At 41.0% G+C, this 19263-nt stretch overlaps 1 protein-coding gene across 1 annotated transcript in view; it reads left to right on the forward strand.

The window, feature by feature from the left end:
* gab2 (GRB2-associated binding protein 2) overlaps positions 1 to 18992 on the forward strand; it is a 64923-nt gene extending 45931 nt beyond the window's left edge. The window contains exons 3-10 of the mRNA XM_072691824.1: positions 6554 to 6785; positions 11617 to 12182; positions 12987 to 13084; positions 13224 to 13509; positions 14171 to 14261; positions 14568 to 14670; positions 15910 to 16032; positions 16152 to 18992. Coding sequence (XP_072547925.1) covers positions 6554 to 6785; positions 11617 to 12182; positions 12987 to 13084; positions 13224 to 13509; positions 14171 to 14261; positions 14568 to 14670; positions 15910 to 16032; positions 16152 to 16295 — 1643 coding nt within the window. The 3' untranslated portion in view covers positions 16296 to 18992. The remainder of the gene's footprint in view (positions 1 to 6553; positions 6786 to 11616; positions 12183 to 12986; positions 13085 to 13223; positions 13510 to 14170; positions 14262 to 14567; positions 14671 to 15909; positions 16033 to 16151) is intronic.
* The last annotated feature ends 271 nt before the right edge of the window (positions 18993 to 19263 follow it).

Consider the following 19263-nt stretch of genomic DNA (forward strand, 5'->3'; position numbering starts at 1 on the left):
CTGGAACTCTGCAGTTATTAAGTCAGCAGGGCATTGGTCACTTTTATACACTATGCCCCTCAGCACTCAGCAAGCCCCCTCTATAACTTTACAGGGTCTTCCACTCCACACAAGCCTGAGTTGCTGTGGTTCCTAAATGCTTCCACTTTTTTAATAATACCAATCACAGTTGATGGTGGTAGCATCTTATATACAGTGACACACTGGAATTCAGTGAGCTGTTTAGGACGACCCATTCTTTCACTACTGTTTGTATAGGCAGACTGCATGGCCTGATTGTGTACACTTGTGGCAACAGGACTGAATGAAACACTTAGGTTCAATGATTAAGAGGGGTGTCCCAATACATTTGTGTATGTGCATGTGTATGTTTGAACTGTTCCTTAAATACACTAATTCCTCATTTCATCTTAACTGGAGTTCAACCTATGGCACACTGGAGTTAGCACCCAAGACTTTTCAGTCAAACTTTATCTAATTACGACACGTCATCAGATCAGTTCAGTCTTAAAATTATTTTCTAAATAGTTCTTTGGTGCTGTAGATCTAAGGTTTTGTGGAAAAAAACATTAATTGCTAGGAAATGTTTAGGGTTCTTATCAAATTTAAAAGGATCTTCACAGAAAAACTGTCCTCAGAAAGGTTCTTTAGAGCAGTGATCTTCAGTTGATCCTTAGGGACACCCAAGTGGTCCAGAGCTTTGCTTCAACTGAACTCACAACACAAAGGGATAGAGTAAAAACATGGACCATCTGGTGGGACCAGTGTGAGAACCAGTGCTTTAAGGAAGCAAAATTGGTTCTTTTATGGTCCTTCTCCAAAAAACATTCTATGTCGCCTTTGATTGTTCTCTGTAGGACCATGGCCTTAATAATTCTATATTTTCTGTCCATTGTTCTATAATAACCATACATTTTTCTCATCCACACCCTTGGCTGAATGAGCAGATGCACTCTATTCCAGGTATTACTCTCATTTTTTCCACTGAGAAACTGAAATGCGATCCGCCGATCCTCCACAGTGAACTCATCCCCCTCATGCCTTTTTTCTCTCTTTGACTTTGCTCCTCCCTGATTATTGATGATCAACTGTGTACAGCTTTGCAGCACTGCCTGCTTTTTGCAACATCGTTGGGATCCTGGATGTAGACTAACAGGAGCAGTGCTAACCTTCCCTTCCTTTCCCTTCCGAACGATTGAAATCAACCAAAACAGGGTGATTCATTGGTCCTGACAAAGCAGGGCTTTCTCGCAGATTGATCAGTCCAAGCTGCTGAGGCTAATTGATGTTGCTGTGTGGTCGCAGGGAGTGCTCACATGATGTAGGCTATGGAGAAGGGCGTTGTGCGTAATGTGATCAGAGGGCGGCTCCAGGGACATGGCCCTCATCGTGCTGTGTCACTCTGCTAATTACTTAGCGTTCTTAAGCATCTCAGCTCAGAGGCTTTTTAATTCAGCGTAGACAAATCTGTGCTGGGCTGGGTTTCCTGAAAGCATCTTAGCACAAAGATGATTGTTATATGGTCAAGCCAGCATCACACTGAATACTCTCTCTCTCTACAAGTTAAGATTATCATACTGCTCAGAGGTGTTTGGGGAAACTGGGCCCTGATGAGTCAGGCTGATGTTCTACTCTGTTCCAGAGTTCACCAAAATAACTAAAAATAAAAAGCAATAAGGCTACTATCTTTTAACCCTTTTGTTAGTAAGTTCTGGCTACCCGTAATGGTTTGCTCGGGCCAAGTTTTATGGTTTCTGACTGCCTGCCATGGTTTGAGTTTTTTTAGCACATGTGCTGCTGCAGTTCAGTAGCATTCTGTAACATCTGGCCCATTTATGGTGGAATATGCCTTGTAAGGATGCACTGTATGTTGTGGAAAGACTAATCAGTGGAAGGATTTGATTATTTTGTTGAATTAAATCAGAATGTTACGTCATAGTTACATATTTATATATTTGAGAAAGGGTTAAATTACTAAGTGCGCAGTAAATTTGTTTTCATGGATAACTTTCATCCATCCATACCAGTCCATCGCAGGGTACCACACTAACCCCTGAGCTATGCATCACACACACCACCTGCTTCCCCATATGAGTTTTGTTAAGGAGGTGTTTTTTTATCATTATAATAAAGAAAGCAGACCCAAGAACACCCAGGAATACACAACAACAGATTTGGTAATAACACCACCACTGTTGTCCTCTGACTAGCCCCTAGAGTAGCCCTGGAATGGCCAGAGATGTCATTATCTACTGACGTCAGTCTCATTAAGGCAAATGGAGTCTCCCAACTGCAGGAACGCAAATGCCTTCTGGCATGCCATTTGGGATACACCATTATCTTTGTGCGGGTGTTAGCTGTGGGAGTGTAGGGACCCAGGAGACAAAAGCATTTTGTCCTGTCTGACTGGGCTGGAGTCTGCTATAAGAGAGAGAGAGAGCGAGTGAGAGAGGCAAGTCAATTTCTCTGAGCCTGAAGGCACTTTTCCATAAGCACTACCTCTTCTTTGTTTTCCTGAAACTGTTAAGGAAATTACTTTAAACTAGCCAGCTATGAAAACTTGCCACAGGAAGAGCAACAGCAGGTTCTTTACAAGGTGTTCTGATGTCAGTTGTTCTGAAATGAGAGGGATTTTCCCACAGAAATGTGCTGTTAATAAACATTAGCAGAATGACTGTTAGCACCTGATATTAAGCAGTGTTCAGAGGACTATTCAGAGGAATTGCATGGTACCTATAGACTACTAGTTCTTTTTTCTTCTTCCTTTTCTTTTATACACATTAATCTGATTAAACCATTTGGTCATTCCATATTCCTATTGTGGTATGAATCACATTATACTCTGTCCTTGGATGACTTTCTAAATGTAGGGAGGAAATGAGGTCTTGATAAAAGACCTCCTTATCCCTTTCTCCACACCGGGCCTACTAATTTTGGACTCCTGAGACCCAACAGTCTAATTTTATTAGATGATAGCAGCTTTGCCAGTGAGACAGTAGGTAATGCATCATTGGCTGTAATAGGAACATTACAGCATGGACTGATATGCTCTTTGACCTCACACCTGCATGTGTTACAGTGCTGGCAAGTCCCAGCTATTTAAGTATTTTACCTCATGGTATGGGAGATGAACTAAAGGGTTTCTTCCAACAATAACAATTGCATTAGGCCTACTTTCCTGTATGTAATGCTTAGGTATTCCTATGGTAACTCACCAAAACATGCCTATGGAGGAGGATTGGTTGTTGAGATTCAATTCAATTCAATTCATTGTTTATTTATATAGCGCCTTTCACAATAAATGTTGTCACAAAGCGCTTTACAGAGATCCAGGTCCACACCTCTTAGGAGCAAGCACCACAATGGAGTGGTAGCGACAGTGGCAAGAGAGATAATAAAAGGCTAGAGCTAATGTAGGAACAGGTTATAAAGTATGAGTGTGAGTAGGTGCTGGACATATGCTCAATGTTAATGTTAAAGTCCCTGCTGATTAAGTATGTGTATGTATAGCAATGGAGTGTGGTAGCACTGGATCATTGAAGAACTCAGAGCAGAACCGTAACACAGCAGCAGATCTTTTATGTCATTTGTCTATGCTTTATTTCTTATTAGGGCTGTTAATGGAATTGTTCCATCAAACAAAGCTGATTTTTCTAACAATAAATGAAAACTAATAGCCCCCAGTTACCATAATGCACATGACCTCATGCTAATTAGTGACTAATAGCTTCCATTCGCTGTTTAGCATCCATGTTAGCATGTTTGGTCCAGCTATTCTTAGCTAGACATCTAAGATCTATGCACAGTCCAGGAGACATTTAATGGAAATTTCCATTAATCTCTGGTCGAATCAGTCATTTATTTGGATTGTCAAGTGCTTGCTTTTTTTAATAACCGTTGGTTTCTCTGCTCTGTACAAATCACTTTACTGTAGTAGGCCTATTGATCACACATCCAATTAGTGTCAATGATGAGCCATCAGGGCTGCTCCCTGGGCTGGGTCGCCTCATCGCTGCCATGTCATGCATTCTCCTATTTTGAATCGTGACAGTCAGCCCTACGCAGTACAGAACAGTGGTGAAATTGTTCACATACAGAGCCACTGCAAAGCTTTGAGGGATATTTACACCTCCATGTAGCCCAGTGCCAGCAGGCTCTGTAACAAATGTGAAATCTTACTTGTGTTCAGCTCTACTAGTGTATCTTCTCTCCTGGGTGGGGGAGGAGCCTGCTCCTGCTCAGTAAATCAATACATGTATGCCTGTTAGTGAGCCTGGAGCTCACAGGCATGGCTGAGAGCATTCGTACAGTGCTCAGAGCCTGCTGCAAGAGTGCTTGCTTAACTAGCCTTAGGAGAGGTAGTGTATCCTCAGAACAATGGACTAATTGAAGGCCAGTACTGAACCCCTTGACACTGTGGCCTGGGCAGTTACTGTTGTCCAAGTGGACAGGAAAAGTGAGGAACATCTCTTTGTCTCTCTCTCTCTCTCTCTCTCTCTCTGTCTCTCTCTAAGCCTGAGGCGATGTATATGACCTCATACACCCCCGCCTCCCTTTACTCCCTGTTCTGAGTGATTGTAATACCCATCACTCAAACATAGCAGTCATCACTTTATCTCATCATTAGGGATGCACCCAATTTTTAGGCCAAAATCAAACAAACAAATAAACAAAAATGCAATGGATTTTCAGAGAAGTGTGAAAATCAAACAATTCACAAATCATTTGAAAGGTATGCCTCTGCTGTTCCACACCGGTTAGCACAGACCTGTTTGAACAGTTTTCCACAAGGAACATTACATAAGCGATCTGAAATCACCATTTATGCCAAGTATCGAGGGGATACAACACCCAAGAACTTCCACTACAGGTCTGGTAACAGTTTGATGATCATTGTAAATATGACATCATGTTTGAGATGCAGAAAAAAAAGCAGCAGAAATAGGAAGGAAAGTCCCTGCAAGTAGCTGAAGTCATCTGTAGCCACAGATACAGGGTTTGTTTTGAAATGATCAAAATAAATAAATAAATAAGTTACAGTGTAAAAGTGCAGTGTATGCTGAAAAGAAATGATAGCATTACTTTATTTACTTTATTTATAGGTACATTCTATATCCTACATAAGTAATATTTTTATACTAGTTTTATTTCTTGTCTGCTCACTTTGTCACATTGACTAAAACTAGTCTTTCCTCTTGTCAGAAATAGGTGCAACTTATGTTGTCATGTCATGTCATGTCATGTAGCTGATTGCATTTATTAGAATGGGTGTCCACAAACATTTGGGTGTATTTTAGGACAAAAAGATCGATTCAAAAACCTATTCAGATCTAATGTTTTACAAGATCGTTAGTAGTGTAGCTCTGGCATAGGTTGCTGTAATTTAATATTTTTTTATAATATATTTTCTGTATTTTTTAACATAACATTTTGTGAGATATATTTGTAATGTAATGTAATTATATTAGTGCTGTCTGATTCCATTTTAAATGTGTCATGTTATTGTATTCAGCTCTTGTTTATGATTCCTTGTTACATTGCCCATCTTTAATAGGTAGCTTTGTTAAACCACTCTGCATATATGGAGAGTCTAACTCTGCCTCCCACTGCAGCCTACTGAACACAAAATGCAGCAGTGTAGGTCCTGTGGAGTAGCATAGTAACCCTACTACTCTCCGCCCACTCTCCCGCTCACTCTCTCTCTCTCACTCTCGGTCTCTCTCTATCTCTTTCTGCCAAGCTTGTTGAGCATGAGGAGGATGATGGGTGGTGGGAAAAAGGGGTCATATGCACTTCCTGGTGTTTGGCTCCCTGCCCAGTCTATTTTGAGTTCCGTGGCCTGAGATTTGCATCCACTCGGCAGACCCATGCTGCAGGAATCGGAGATGTCACGGAGAAACAACCCAAAAGCAAAGGCCATGATGTTCACACAGCTCTGTGTTAAGACAGATCGGAGTTAGGCGGCTCGATGCTGTAGCTCTGCGATTTCTACGCTCGTTGTTGAAGCTGCAGTGAGAGAGTGCTGTAAAAAATGACCTTTGGCTGAAGACAAAGAGCTCTAAAGATTCCCTCTTTTGTTATCCCCCTCCCAACCTCAAAGACGGATGGGTCATCTCCAGTGATTGAGTTTGAGCACACACTGAAAGCTATTGAATACGAGCCGCCGACATGGATGTTACGGCTTAAAGTGCTCAATTGAATTTTCCCTGTCCTTTGACTTCATTGATCACGGCGGGAAAAGACAAGTTGCCGCTGTTCTCCGGCTTTGTTTACGCAGACATGCAAAAAGGGGGCTGTATCACTTAAGGTCAATAAATCTAAAATTGTGAGGCCACTGAAGTGAACTGCTTTCTATAGTATTCAGGACGTCCTGCTTCCTGCTACCTGTGATTTGTGATGGCTTTGGTTTTATATCCACTCGCCGATCAAGTCCGGGGACTCCCTCATATTGAAAATGAAAGTTGTGTGTGCTACTGTAGATGACGTTGTTTGTTTGCTGTCTGTCTCTCAAAGTCTTCCATCTTTTCTTTTTTCCTATTTCCCAACGCTGCAGACGAGAGGCCGGCCACTACCCACATGCTGCGCTCCATAGCTGGGGACCTTGGAGGCTCTCTGGCTCCTCTGATTGGTGAACGCAAATCTTCTGCGCCCTCCCACTCCAGCCAGCCAATGCTGTTCACCTTTGACATGCCTGTACGCCACTCCCACGGCCCCCTGTCCAACAGCGCCCCCCAGGACTACCTCCTTCTACACCAATGCATGAGCCGGAAAAGCGAGAGCGCGCGGTAAGGGTCGTAACCCCTGGAGGCACCCATGGTGGGCTTCCTGTAGTCTTCAAACACCCCCCTTCAGATGCTGTAGGCCACACACAGTAATGCTGGTATAGGCCTTGCCTACCCATTCATTTCTAAAGTCATTATGTTTACGTCAGCTTTATGGTGTAATTTCCCTAAAGACAATTCCACTTAGGTGCTTCAACACAACTGTACTAGCCTGTAATGAACCATAAGAGCTTTTCCTTTTGTTTTGTGTAAACAGTGAAGATGTGAACAAGGCTATTAAACATCAAAATGTGTTTCTTCAGGATACTGAAAGAGCATTCATGCACTTAGGCATTTGCCTCTACCTTATCTTCCTACATCTTCTTCTTGAAAAGCATTGTTTTTCAAAAGAAGGAAGTGGAATAGGTTGGAGAGTGCAGAAACCCTTTCAATAGAGAAGTTATTTCATATTATTCTAAATTATGAGCACACATAGAATATTTAGCAGATACAGAATAATATATATCTCAGAGGTTAGAGGTCACTAATAAGCAAACCTAAATTTGGACCTTTATTTTAGACTGTGTTTCTTCTAGCCTTTACACTACAGGTTTAGTGGCCCAGAAAACTCACAAAACCATTTACATGCGTTATACAAATAACAAGTGACACTGCAAAGCAAATCAGATCTGTGCCTTTTAATGAGTGACTGACACATACAGGAGCGTGAAAACCGAAGTTATTAAGCTCTTTATTTTAAGTGAAAAAAAACATGAATTTAAACATTTAATTTAAATTAAATTAAAGTTAGACAAGGTTTCAAACAAAGGTTTTGTTTTCCAGCTGGACCTTTAATAAATAAATAAATGAATTGATGAATTAATAATGTCCAATCCACACCTTTTTACCATAAATCTGCATTATAATCAGAGAGTTTTATCTTTATTTAGTACATGGACTGTTTCATGCATAACTGAGTTTGTGAAATTTAAACTCTAAAGTCTAAAGTCTGATTGAGTCAGCACATCGTGTGCCCACAGGGGTGCAACATGCTCTCAAACAGGATCCGTGTCAGGCCTGCCAACATACTGGTTACACCATCTTTATTACTCATGAACGCCCAACCTTGTTCACACCCAAAGTTTCTTCTATAGCATCCAAGAAACCTTTAAAGGCCTTTATTTTTAAGATTGTAGCCATTGAACATCTTTGCATAGCTTATATGAAACCAGCCCCACCTGCTGCTGGAAACTTAACACACATTTTAGCCCCTTCACCCCTTCAGGGTCTAGAATCATAACCTTATAGGACAAAACCACAACCATGTAAGAAAGGAACTGAGTTGTGTGCAGGTGAAAGGTGACCCTTTGATCTCAGTAGAAGAAGCTAGCAAAGAAGAGTTGACTGTTCGTAACAGATAGTGGCCTACACTCAACACACACAGCGGTGTACTCACTCTCTCCCTCTCTCTCAGTACCCTGGTTCTGGTTGTTTTCTATGTAAAACATGATTTTTAAGCTTTTCTATCTAAGGGAGCAGACAAAAATGAACTGAAGCTGACAGTTTCATGGGGTTCTCCTAGAATCAGCAGCAGGTTTGACTACAGCAGTGTACTCTCACTGCACTGGGTCAGGTCTTACAAAGCCTTTTGGACATCTCGGCTTATGCAGGCCTAGATATTTCTGTCACCAACTCCTCTTCCAACGTTTTCATCCACATTGCTTACTGACGCCTCATCCATCAAGTCAAAATGAGGCTGGAGATTTATCATGGATTGATAAATGATCTTCAGAGGGCAGCGCATGGATCAGGGGTGCATAATGAATATTGTTTGACATATCGATTCATCATTACCCTGTGAAGGATTTGCTGAAGAAGCAGAGTTTAGGGCAGACACTTTTGTGTGAGCACAGCAAACTAAAGGCAGCATATAAAAGACATTGATCTTACTTAGAGAAGCTTTTTCGTGAAAAATGATCGTAAGATGTGTAAAAAAAAATTGCACTATTGGCTTATAGTAGTCAAAATGCCAGCGTGGAGACATTCCACTGCTGCACTGAGCAGACATTAGGTCATACTTAGTGCAGTGTACAGATAATAACTTCAGATTACGTCCATAGATAATGTTTTCAGGTTGAATATGTTTTGCTTAAACAAACTCCTAAGAAAGCTTCACGAACACCCTGGCATGAGCATGATGTAAAGTGATGTTTGCAAAGGGATCCACATACAGGATGTGCGCAGCACCCATCCGTATTTAATCTCATTCATCCTTTTGTCTCACATTCTCTTCTCCAAACTCTATTAAAGGGCCAGTATCCTACCTTTTTTTTGTATGTTATGGTGTTTTTCCCTCAGACATCCAATTTGAACATTTATGAGGTTTTATGACCACTTTCCAGGCTCTCTTTATCCCTTAAAAATATATGTTTGTATTACTACGCCTTGAAGACTAATATATAAATAAAATAAAATATTCAGTACTATAAATGATTTAATAACAACTACAGATTATTACTCAGTAATTGCTCATTATTTATAACTAATAGACATTATTAAGAACTATTATTTAAATATACTGTAACTGCTAATTGTTCATTACTAGAAATTATTTAGTATAATATATTTTATTTAATATCTACAGTAAATCAATCAGTATCTACTCTAAATAATTTAATATATACTCTAAATTATTTACTAACTACTATAAAGTATTCTGTATCTACTACAAATCATTCAGTGTCTGCTATAAAATTTTCAGTTTCCCATCTAAATTATTCAGTAACTGCTATTGTTTTGGAAACTATGAGAACTTATTCTGAAATTCTGAGTATTCTGAGTAACTGTGAATTATCTGGTAACAACTATAATTCATTCACTACCTAATATAAAACTGCTATAAATTAATTAGTAAATATGTAACTAAATATTGTATATAGTAAATATATATTGTTTGAGGATGAGCAACTGAAGTGTGGGCCTACGTACAGGCCTTTAGGGATTACATTACATTTACATTTAAGGCATTTAGCAGACACTCTTATCCAGAGCGACTTACAAAAGTGCTTTGCTATTAACCCGAAAATAACAGTAGTTTATAATAGTTTGGATAGGCAAAAATTTCAAAAAGATACCTTTTAGACACTACTAAACACAAGTCAATAAGGTGACCACTCTGCTATTCGCCCAAGTATTCTCAGAAGAGGAGGGTCATCAGTCTGCGTTTGAAGACAGCGAGCGACTCTTCCGCTGGACACCCAGGGAAAGTTCGTTCCACCACTTTGGTGCCAGGACAGAAAAAGCCTGGACGCTTGTCTTCCGTAGATTTTGAGGGATGGCGGGTCGTGCCGAGACGTACTTGGGCTCTTGGCGTGGATTGGCTTTTGACCATTGCCATCAAGTACGGAGGGGCTGGTCCATTCTGGGCTTTGTAGCACCTTTAAGTCCAGTAAGTTGTGAGTTGTGGCTTCCATGGATCACATCAGTGAAACTTGGATGCCCATGACCTTGTCACTGGTTCACCTGTTGTCCTTTCTTAGACCACTTTTGGTAGATTCTAACCACTGCATACCAGGAAAAACCCACAAGACCTGCCTGACTTTGTCTAGCCATCACAATTTGGGCCTTGTCAAAGTGGCTTCTTATGCTTGTCACCTTCAAGAACTGATTGTTCACTTGCTGCCTAATATATACCACAGTAGAGGAATGGTAATCAATGTTTTTTTACTTGACCTCTCAGTGGTGCTACTGTTGACGTGGAGTATGCTTAATAAAAAAAGAACTTGGCCAAGAATGTATGAACGCTATTACAGACCTCTACAGAATCGTTTTGTTCTGTTTCATGCTAGTCGACTTTGGCTTCTGCAACACACTGACTCAGAGACAAAAATAAACTATACGATCCTGAGAGTATAACTTGTTAGTTGAAGTAATACAGAGGAGTGTAAGCAAACTGACCCAGTCAGGTCCCATGGGTGCAGGCACTGCCCATTTTACTGTGGGAAACTTCTTGCACCCACTCTTCAGCATGGATGCAGGCTTCAACTCCTTTTCCTGCTACCGAGCCATATGTCACAGCCACCAGACTGCCTGACTGGTGCTGAATATCAGTCACATCTATCTTAATATCTTATTAATGTAATGTATTATTATGTGTGTGTTTGCTCTGGTTGGGAAGAATGGAGGAGAATTTGGGGAAAAGACATTTTCCATATCCCTTTAAATTGAACTGGAAAGGTAAACACTGCCCCTTGTGGCCAATAAGAAACATTACTTTATAAGTTAATTGTACATATTACTGTACATAATACTGTACATTTAAGTAGTGTAGCATTTGCAGCAGCATATGTGGTTCCAAGCCTGTAGTTCCAACACACCTTTTACAGCTATTTAAAGTTCTCTGAGGACAGGTGTGTTGTTAAGCTGGGGTTGAAACTAATTAGAACTAGGGTTGGGCGCTTCTCTGCATTCCTCAAATAATTATCTCCAGGAAATTACACTATATGTCCAAATGTTTGTGGACACCTCTTCTAATGAATGCATGCAACTACTTTAAGTTGCACCCATTGTTGACACAGACATGCAAATGCACACACAGTTTGTCTAGTCCCTGTAGAGAAGTATGGTCACAAGAATAGGACTCTCTGGAGCAGATAAACATAAACCAATTGGCACCATGCCTAATGCCAAATAATGCACTGCATTACACACAAACCACACCTTGTACTGGTGCAGTCAGCATTTGAAAATGGCTAAATGACTTTTCAATGTCAGGAAACCTGGCATTTTCTTTTTAATGATGTCAGTACACAGTTGTGTGTGAATGTTTACACCCATTGTATATTTTCTCCACCAGGAGTGCCAGCTTCTCCCAGGCCTCGCGTGGTAGCCTGCTGGTGGGCAGTGACTCAGCTGTTCAGCGCCTCACTCACGGTATCTCACACTGCCTGAACGGGACAGGCACTCAGCTGCACGGCTCTTACAGTCTGCCCAAACCCAGCAAGCACCAACAGCTAGGATCCCCCCGGGACGGCTGCTACGTTCTGCCCCGCGGCTACAGCTCAGAGGGGGCTTCCGAGCTGGAAGCTGACGAAGTCTACACCTATAAGACACCCTGTAATGCCCTGGCCACCTCGCACTTCAATGAGCAGCGCGCTCCAGACAACTATGACCTGCCCACCACACCCGGGTCATTCTATCAGATCCCCCGCACGTTCGATAGGAACCACAACGCTTTGACGCCGTCCAGCGCAGACTCGACCGGTGGCCCGCCACCGAGACCACCCAAGCCCAGCCAGAGCTCAGAGACACGCTGGGGCAGCCCTCAGTCCCTCGGGGGTCAGAACGGTGAAGTGGCCAATGTGTCTGTCATACCAAGGAGGAACACCCTTCCAGCTGTGGAGAACATCAGGCTTCATAGAGGTACTGTACACAATTTCTTTTTTTTCCTGAGAATTCATGGAAAACCTCTGATTTTCCCACTTCATTCCGCTATTCCATTAAACTATTTACTTCGTATTATCTCAGACTTTCTTCAATGCTTGCATGGTTTTGTCATGGGTCTGCTCCTTTCTCTTTTCTCCTGCGTTTGTAGCTCACTCTCTCTCTCTCTCTGTATCTCTCTCTCTCTTTCACTCTCTCTCTCTCAGTTCTTCCCCTCCTCTCTTGAATGCTTGCATCAGATTTGAAACAAAGAGGCAATCTGGCATGGCCTGCTCTGATCTGCTGGGAGGCTAATGAAATTCAAACCATGCAGGCAGTCCCAGAGTGGCTCGTTCCGGCCTGATAAGCAGTGAAAAAAAAGCAAAAAACAGATGAGCAGGCTCCATTCTGGGCCTCCATGGTGGCTCTGTGCTCAGTCAGGCCAGGCCAGCATGTCTGGAGTAACAGGAAGTGACCTTTTGACCCTGCTGGCTCAGTCACAGTCTGTTCGTGCACCTGTGCTTGGCAGCCATATTCCCAGAAACGCTAATCGGAAAGCAATGGAGTGTATGATGGAATAGTTACATGCATTTGCCTGCTCTTAAAAAGCTTTAGTCCTCTTTGGAAATTTATGCAGGAATGGGTGCCCTTCAAATACTGCAGCCCAGGAGTCACATTCACATTAAAAGACTTGCAGAACATGTTTTTTTGTTCTACCTGAGATTAAGTTTTATTTGTATCTCGATCTGAAAGAAGTGTTTTAATTGATGTAGGATCTTCATTCCTTTTCTCTCCCACTCTCAGGATCCTCGTTCGAGACCAGCACTCATCAACGCCCCATCTATTTCAATAACTCTGGTCAATCAGTAGAGTCTGTTAACGATGGCTTCAGCTCCTACCTGGTAAAGCATTTTGTTTAACTACATAGTTACTTTACTTCTTCCTGTAGCATTTATTAACTTAAAAACAGACATACAGTGACAGCCATATTATCTCCACTTTGCACTAGTAGCAATAACCCCCTGATGACTCTTTTGGCAGAGAGCGAAAGCGCCGTTGACCCGCTCAGACAGTGGCAATTCTGACGATAACTATGTACCCATGAACCCTGGCTCCTCCTCCTCCCCTCTCAACGCTGCCCTGGCAGACAGTCCCAAAAACAACTACATTCCTATGAGTCCTGGCCCACATCATTTTGATTTCCCAGGATTCTCTGCCACACTGCCAGCTAGAAAAGGCAGCACGGCATCACTGTGCCACCGACCGGGCCGCCTGAGTGACGTCACGCCGCCACCAATCAACCGCAACCTTAAACCCAACAGAAAAGGTGAAGGGACAGGTTTTGATGGTTGAATGTGTGCTTTGGGATTCTTTACTTATGCTGTTTTCATCTCATTTATGGCTGTAATGTGTCATCATACTAAAGCATGTTAAAAAAAGTCACAGTAAGAGCTTAAAGAACAGCCTCCACACAATGAGGTTAGTTGTAGCAGTGTTCCAACTGAGCCTCCCCAGTCATACAAAAAGAGAGTAGTCCATATCCTCCATAGAACGTCAGATGAATTAACTGTTTGGAAGTTTTTATCGACAGATTCATCAGAAACATTCATTAGATGTCATGTAAATAAAACACATTTCCAGTTTATGATGCAAATATTCTATTTTGTGGTGAAATACAAATGTACCAGTGTTTCACACAGCCTTTTTTCACTAATCATAGTCAATTGGATTTATGTATTTTTCTTCTATTTATTGTCAAACAACATAGAATTATATCTTCCTGGATAGGGCCTTTAAAAGCTGATTGCCGATCCATTAAAAATGTCTGGATCGGGACATGCCTAGTTAAAATAATAAACTTATGTGCTCTTCAGCGGGATGCTGTTAGCTGTGTTTTTTTTTACGATACAGTTGGATCGATTAAACGTTCAAAGTTACATATTCAGTCCTTAATCTAATGTTACTTGTTCTTTACTTCTCATTCATAGCAAAGCCAACACCTCTGGACCTGAGGAACAATGGTATCATTGATGAGCTTCCTTTCAAAAGTCCTGTTACCTTATCCTGGACCAGACCCATGTGAGTGTCAACTTGACCCGCAGTTTATTATACTCAAACACTGTATTTCTGTTGATGATGAGTTTCTAGGCATTCTCATACTGTTTATGTATGGATTTGTTGGTTTTGAAAGATAGTAAATGAGTACAGTGAGTATTTCTTAACTTCTTACAGATGAGCCTGTATTCCATTCATGGGGAAGTGGTTCAGTATGCATGCCTATAAGTAGAAGGGTTCTGTGTAGGAACTGCTGAATACCATGTACTCTGTTGTGTTAATAAAAACAGCACTTAGAAGAGGGTTATTTATATTGGTATTTCTGTGCAGGCCTGTTATGAACTCCATTTCCTCGCAACACTGTCGACCCATTTCCACCCAGAGCATCACCAGCACTGATTCCGCAGACAGCGAGGAGAACTATGTGGCAATGGTGAGGAATACTGTCATTTAAAAATGTCTAATGTTGCTAATAAGAAAGAAAAGGTTCCCAGTGTGGCTCTGGACCTCCACTTGCTTTCATTTACTTTCAGTTGCAACAGCAGAGATTTTCCACAACTATACTACATCCTGTGCAGAATGACATAATGTTTTTATTTTTCATGAAGATGAGAAATGCAGGCTTTGGCCCTGTACAGACAGGAGTAAATGTACATGGGGTTCTAGGGTTACTCTCTCTCTCTCTTTTACAGGAACTATTCTGTGATTGCCCATGTTTTTTTCCCTCTTTTTGTGAGACAATTACAGGCTGAATTACCTACTTCACCTACTTTTTCACTGAACTCAGTGAGGGTAGTTGTAAGGGAGTTGTTTCCTTGTGTTACAATAGTGCACATATAGAGCAAAAACTTTCTGAACCCCAAAATTTCCAACTTACTAAATGAAAATTAAATCTTACTTGTTGCTGAAACTTTGCTTCATCTCAAGCTGAATGTAAATGTTGTTGTGAATGTGGTTATGTAACCCTGTAATGCAAATAATCGAATACTAGAAACTTGCTTGTCCAAACACAGTGGTTTTGATGGCATCTTAATCAAATCAAAATTTAAAAATCTTTTTTAAATTAAATGTATACACTATATTTCCAAATGTTTGTGGACCCCCCTCTAATGAATTCTTAATGAATTTGACACTGATGTGCAAATGCACATGTACAGCTTGTCTAGTCCCTGTAGAGAAGTATTGCCGATAGACTCTCTGGAGCAGATAAATATGAACCTGTTGGCACCATGCCTAACACCAGGCCTGGGCTAGAAGGGTTTAAAGCTCCAGCCTTGAGCTGTGGAGCAGTGGAACTGTGCTCTCTGGAATGATGGTGCTTTATCTAATACTTTTGGGGTTGGGGAATTGGGGATAAGGTTAAGTGGTTATTATCCAACATCCTGACCTCACTAATGCTCTTGGCACTGAATGCAATCAAATCTATACAGCAGCACTCCAAAATCCAAAGTAGAGAAAGTTACTCCAACAAAAGCAAGATAAACTCTTTTTAAATACCCTTGATTTCGGAAGAAACAGTCAATGAGCAGGTGTCCCAATACGTTTGTCCATATAATGTAAGTGGTACGACCAGTATTAATAAACGTTCATGTTTAAAACTGAATAAAAATGTATTGTCAGGTAAAATTGTTGTCATTTGTTTAAAAGAGATTTTGCTTGTGCCTATCTTTAGCAAAACCCAGCATCTACCTCGCCGGCAGTGAGTGGTACCAGCAGCCCAGCTCCTAGGAAATGTGGGAATGTCGACTATTTGGCTCTGGATTTCCAGTCTGGCTCCCCTGGTCCACACAGAAAGGTAGCTCTAATGAATTCTTCCAGTCAAAGGTGGCACACAAGCTGAAATGGCAGTTTGTTGTTATTGCTTGTGCCCCGATGATGATGATCACTGTTAATCTCTCCTCAATATTCCCACAGCCCTCCACCTCTTCAGCTACATCGGATGAGAAGGTGGACTACGTCCAGGTAGACAAGGAGAAGACCCAGGCCCTTCAGAACACCATGCAGGAGTGGACGGACGTGCGGCAGTCCAGCGAGCCAACCAAGGGCATCAAGTCCTGACAGAACGATGGCATGCTAACGTGCTAATGCTGGCAGCGAGACGACACGCACTGCATGTGGGCCTCATCACCTCCTTTCCCATTAGACCGGTGTGCCATGATATTCAGGGGCCGACTGATTCAAAACTGAAGGACAGAGGAAACAGCAGAACGTTTCTATGGAACAGCGTTGCAAGATGGAACCCAAAGCCATAACAAACACTTGGTCTTCTGAAGAGAATAAAACAGCCATTAATCATCATAGACTTGCCTTGCCTGGTAACTGGCATCTCAGCATTAAATGTGTTAATGTGATTTCATTAGTGCAGAATCTCTCTGTGAGCTGATTGCCTCTTTTTGAAAGCAAAAAAACACAAAAGGATGAATCTTAATTAGCGCACTTGCGTGAGAACAGCTTGATTTCAGAGTTTCTCTGATTTCGGACGTGTCTCTAAGATCATCGACTCGTGGAAAGTCATCTTCAGTGCGGTGTCGTTAATATTGACAAATGGGCGTTGCAGCAAATTTAAAGGCCCGTGTTCTTTTCAGACTTGAGTGAGTTCACAATGACAACTTGCCAGTCACACTGAGTTGCAGTCTGACTTGTATCGATTGTGAGGGGAAAGAATGCTGAATAAGATTAGCATCGGTTCACCAAACAGGAGACTCAAAACCATTTGTGTTTAGGATGAAGAACAAGCCTTTTCGATTCATTTAACTATAGTCGAGCGTTTCAGCTGAGCTTGCGCGTTGAAAGGTTCCTCTCCATGCAGATACCCATGCAGTTTTAGCTTAGCTGTGCATGTTTGTTGGGGAAGACTATAAAGACATTAGAGCTGAAGCATTCCCTCTCTATAGGTTCAGCAATAAATTTAAATGTTTCTTGTCCTTGCCAAAAGGTTTGCTTATGGACAAAATGATCTTGGATTACAATATAGAAAAGACCCAGCTAATATTAAAATGGTTCTTAAGCATGTGGTGCCCTGATAATGCCTATTTCCTTCCACCTAAATGGGCCATCTATTAACCTGGATGCTAGGCCATACTGGTAATCCTTTGTCATTGTGTGCAAAGAAAGGACAGAAGAGGACTAAATTGACAAGACAAGCATATTTTTTTCTTTTGTAAAATATTACACACAATATTTATTTTCATTGGAAGTCACAAGTTCAAATGCAAATGTTTCTCTGTCACTGTAACTGTACTGGACCGAAAGTAAAGCCATACTGACCTACTTCTCATTCCAATCAATCACTTTTGGTGCAGCTCTATGTAAACTCTAATGCTTTATGTCTAACCAGAAGATTGAGAGGTCAAGACTGTGTGTGGCTTCAATTCGTGGTAGCTCTGCTAATAAAATGTCCAAAATCAGAAGAATCAGGCAGGTTGGTTCTGGTTGCTTTGTGTTTTTGAATGCCTTTAGAGGCTGAAGATTGAGAATCCCTTAAATTATAGTTCAACTTCTGTATATTTAGAGAACATTTTGAGTCTGAGTCACTTGTCAGAACTTTGTGGACAATTGAATGTCTTTTTTTAATCCAAGAGAATACAGAGAGCCGTGCCAATTATATGTAATTTCTGTATTAGCATGCATTTGCATTCTCTTTAAAGACATTCTGCTTAAAAGCTCTAATCATACAGTAGTGCCTATATTAAAACTGCTGTTGTAAAACCCTCTGCGTGAGCTCAGGCTGGAGCAAGAAGGATATGGATTGCTACAATCACATATGACGCACGATGAGTGTCAATTCCAGTTTTTTTTTCAGTCAGGAAAATACTGTCATTACAGTACAGAAAATACTGTCATTTCAGTCAGGTTGATTTTTTTAATGGTAGGCTGGGACCTCCGAAATATGCATTTGTATTCTTTTGAGAACCGTTTCTGTCTTAAGACGTTATTTATGCCTTTGAAAGATGCCATTACATGCTCACAATATTCATAGCCATGTTCTATTTATTATTTGTTGGCTTTGGATTATTGACCACTTCATGTGAAGGAGATGAGGGAGGTGGTGTCTGATCCACAGTCGCCCTGTGATGCAGGTCCTCCCTAAGCTTACGTCTATATATGGATCAGAAGCAGTTGTCAGTGTGGATTTACGGAACGCTTATTTTTGGAACTTTTGGGGATGATCTGTGGCAACATTGCACTGGCATTGCCCTGGTTGAACTGTGATTCTGCTGAACGGCTAAATGACTGAAATAGGGGTTATTTCCATGCCTTTGTCTATGATGAATATGAAACGTGATGTGCTGTGCTAGGAGAGTATTTGTAAGTGAATTGAATATCTGTGTTGTGGTAGAGTGTATGCTGTAGTGTGTTGAAAGACCTGTTGTTTGAGAAACTGATAGAAAAAGACTCCACTTTTGAGTAATGTACATTTTGTCTTCTTTCTACTACTGTAAAACATTTCTATTTCTGAGCGCTTGTGAATTAATTTATTAATTTATTATGTGTTCACAGGAAGAAAACCTGTAAAGATGACGGTTTGTGGCTCTACTAACATTAATTTATGCCATGTGTCTGGATTTTGTGAAGCAATATGCCAAGTAAAGCCAGTAAAATGGTCAAATGTGGTACTTTTGGGATACAAAAACACAATTTGTTATTCCATGATATTATATACTCGAAATGTTGACAGAAATAAACGGCAGTGCAAAACCAACACTTTCAGAGACTGTCTTGTGAAGTGAAATAAGATTTTACCAAGTCTTCATTAATCCAGAGTGATGTTGCCATGCTCTCTGCAAACATAATAAAAAAAATGTTTTAATTGTCAATCAAATGCACATTAATTAACACATTAATACTTAGATTTATACTGGTATAGTTCATCTCTGTTGCACAAAAACATTGTTTTTACATCATTTGAATCCGGCAGTTAAGGCAATAGATATGCTCCAAAATGATGTGAAGGAAAATATTTCTACATTGCCCATTGAAAGTTAAGGTTCTGGAGATACAAGGTTTTGCATGACATTAACAATTG

Source organism: Salminus brasiliensis, chromosome 11 (assembly GCF_030463535.1).
Source record: "Salminus brasiliensis chromosome 11, fSalBra1.hap2, whole genome shotgun sequence".
In the NCBI taxonomy this organism is placed as follows: Eukaryota; Metazoa; Chordata; class Actinopteri; order Characiformes; family Bryconidae; genus Salminus; species Salminus brasiliensis.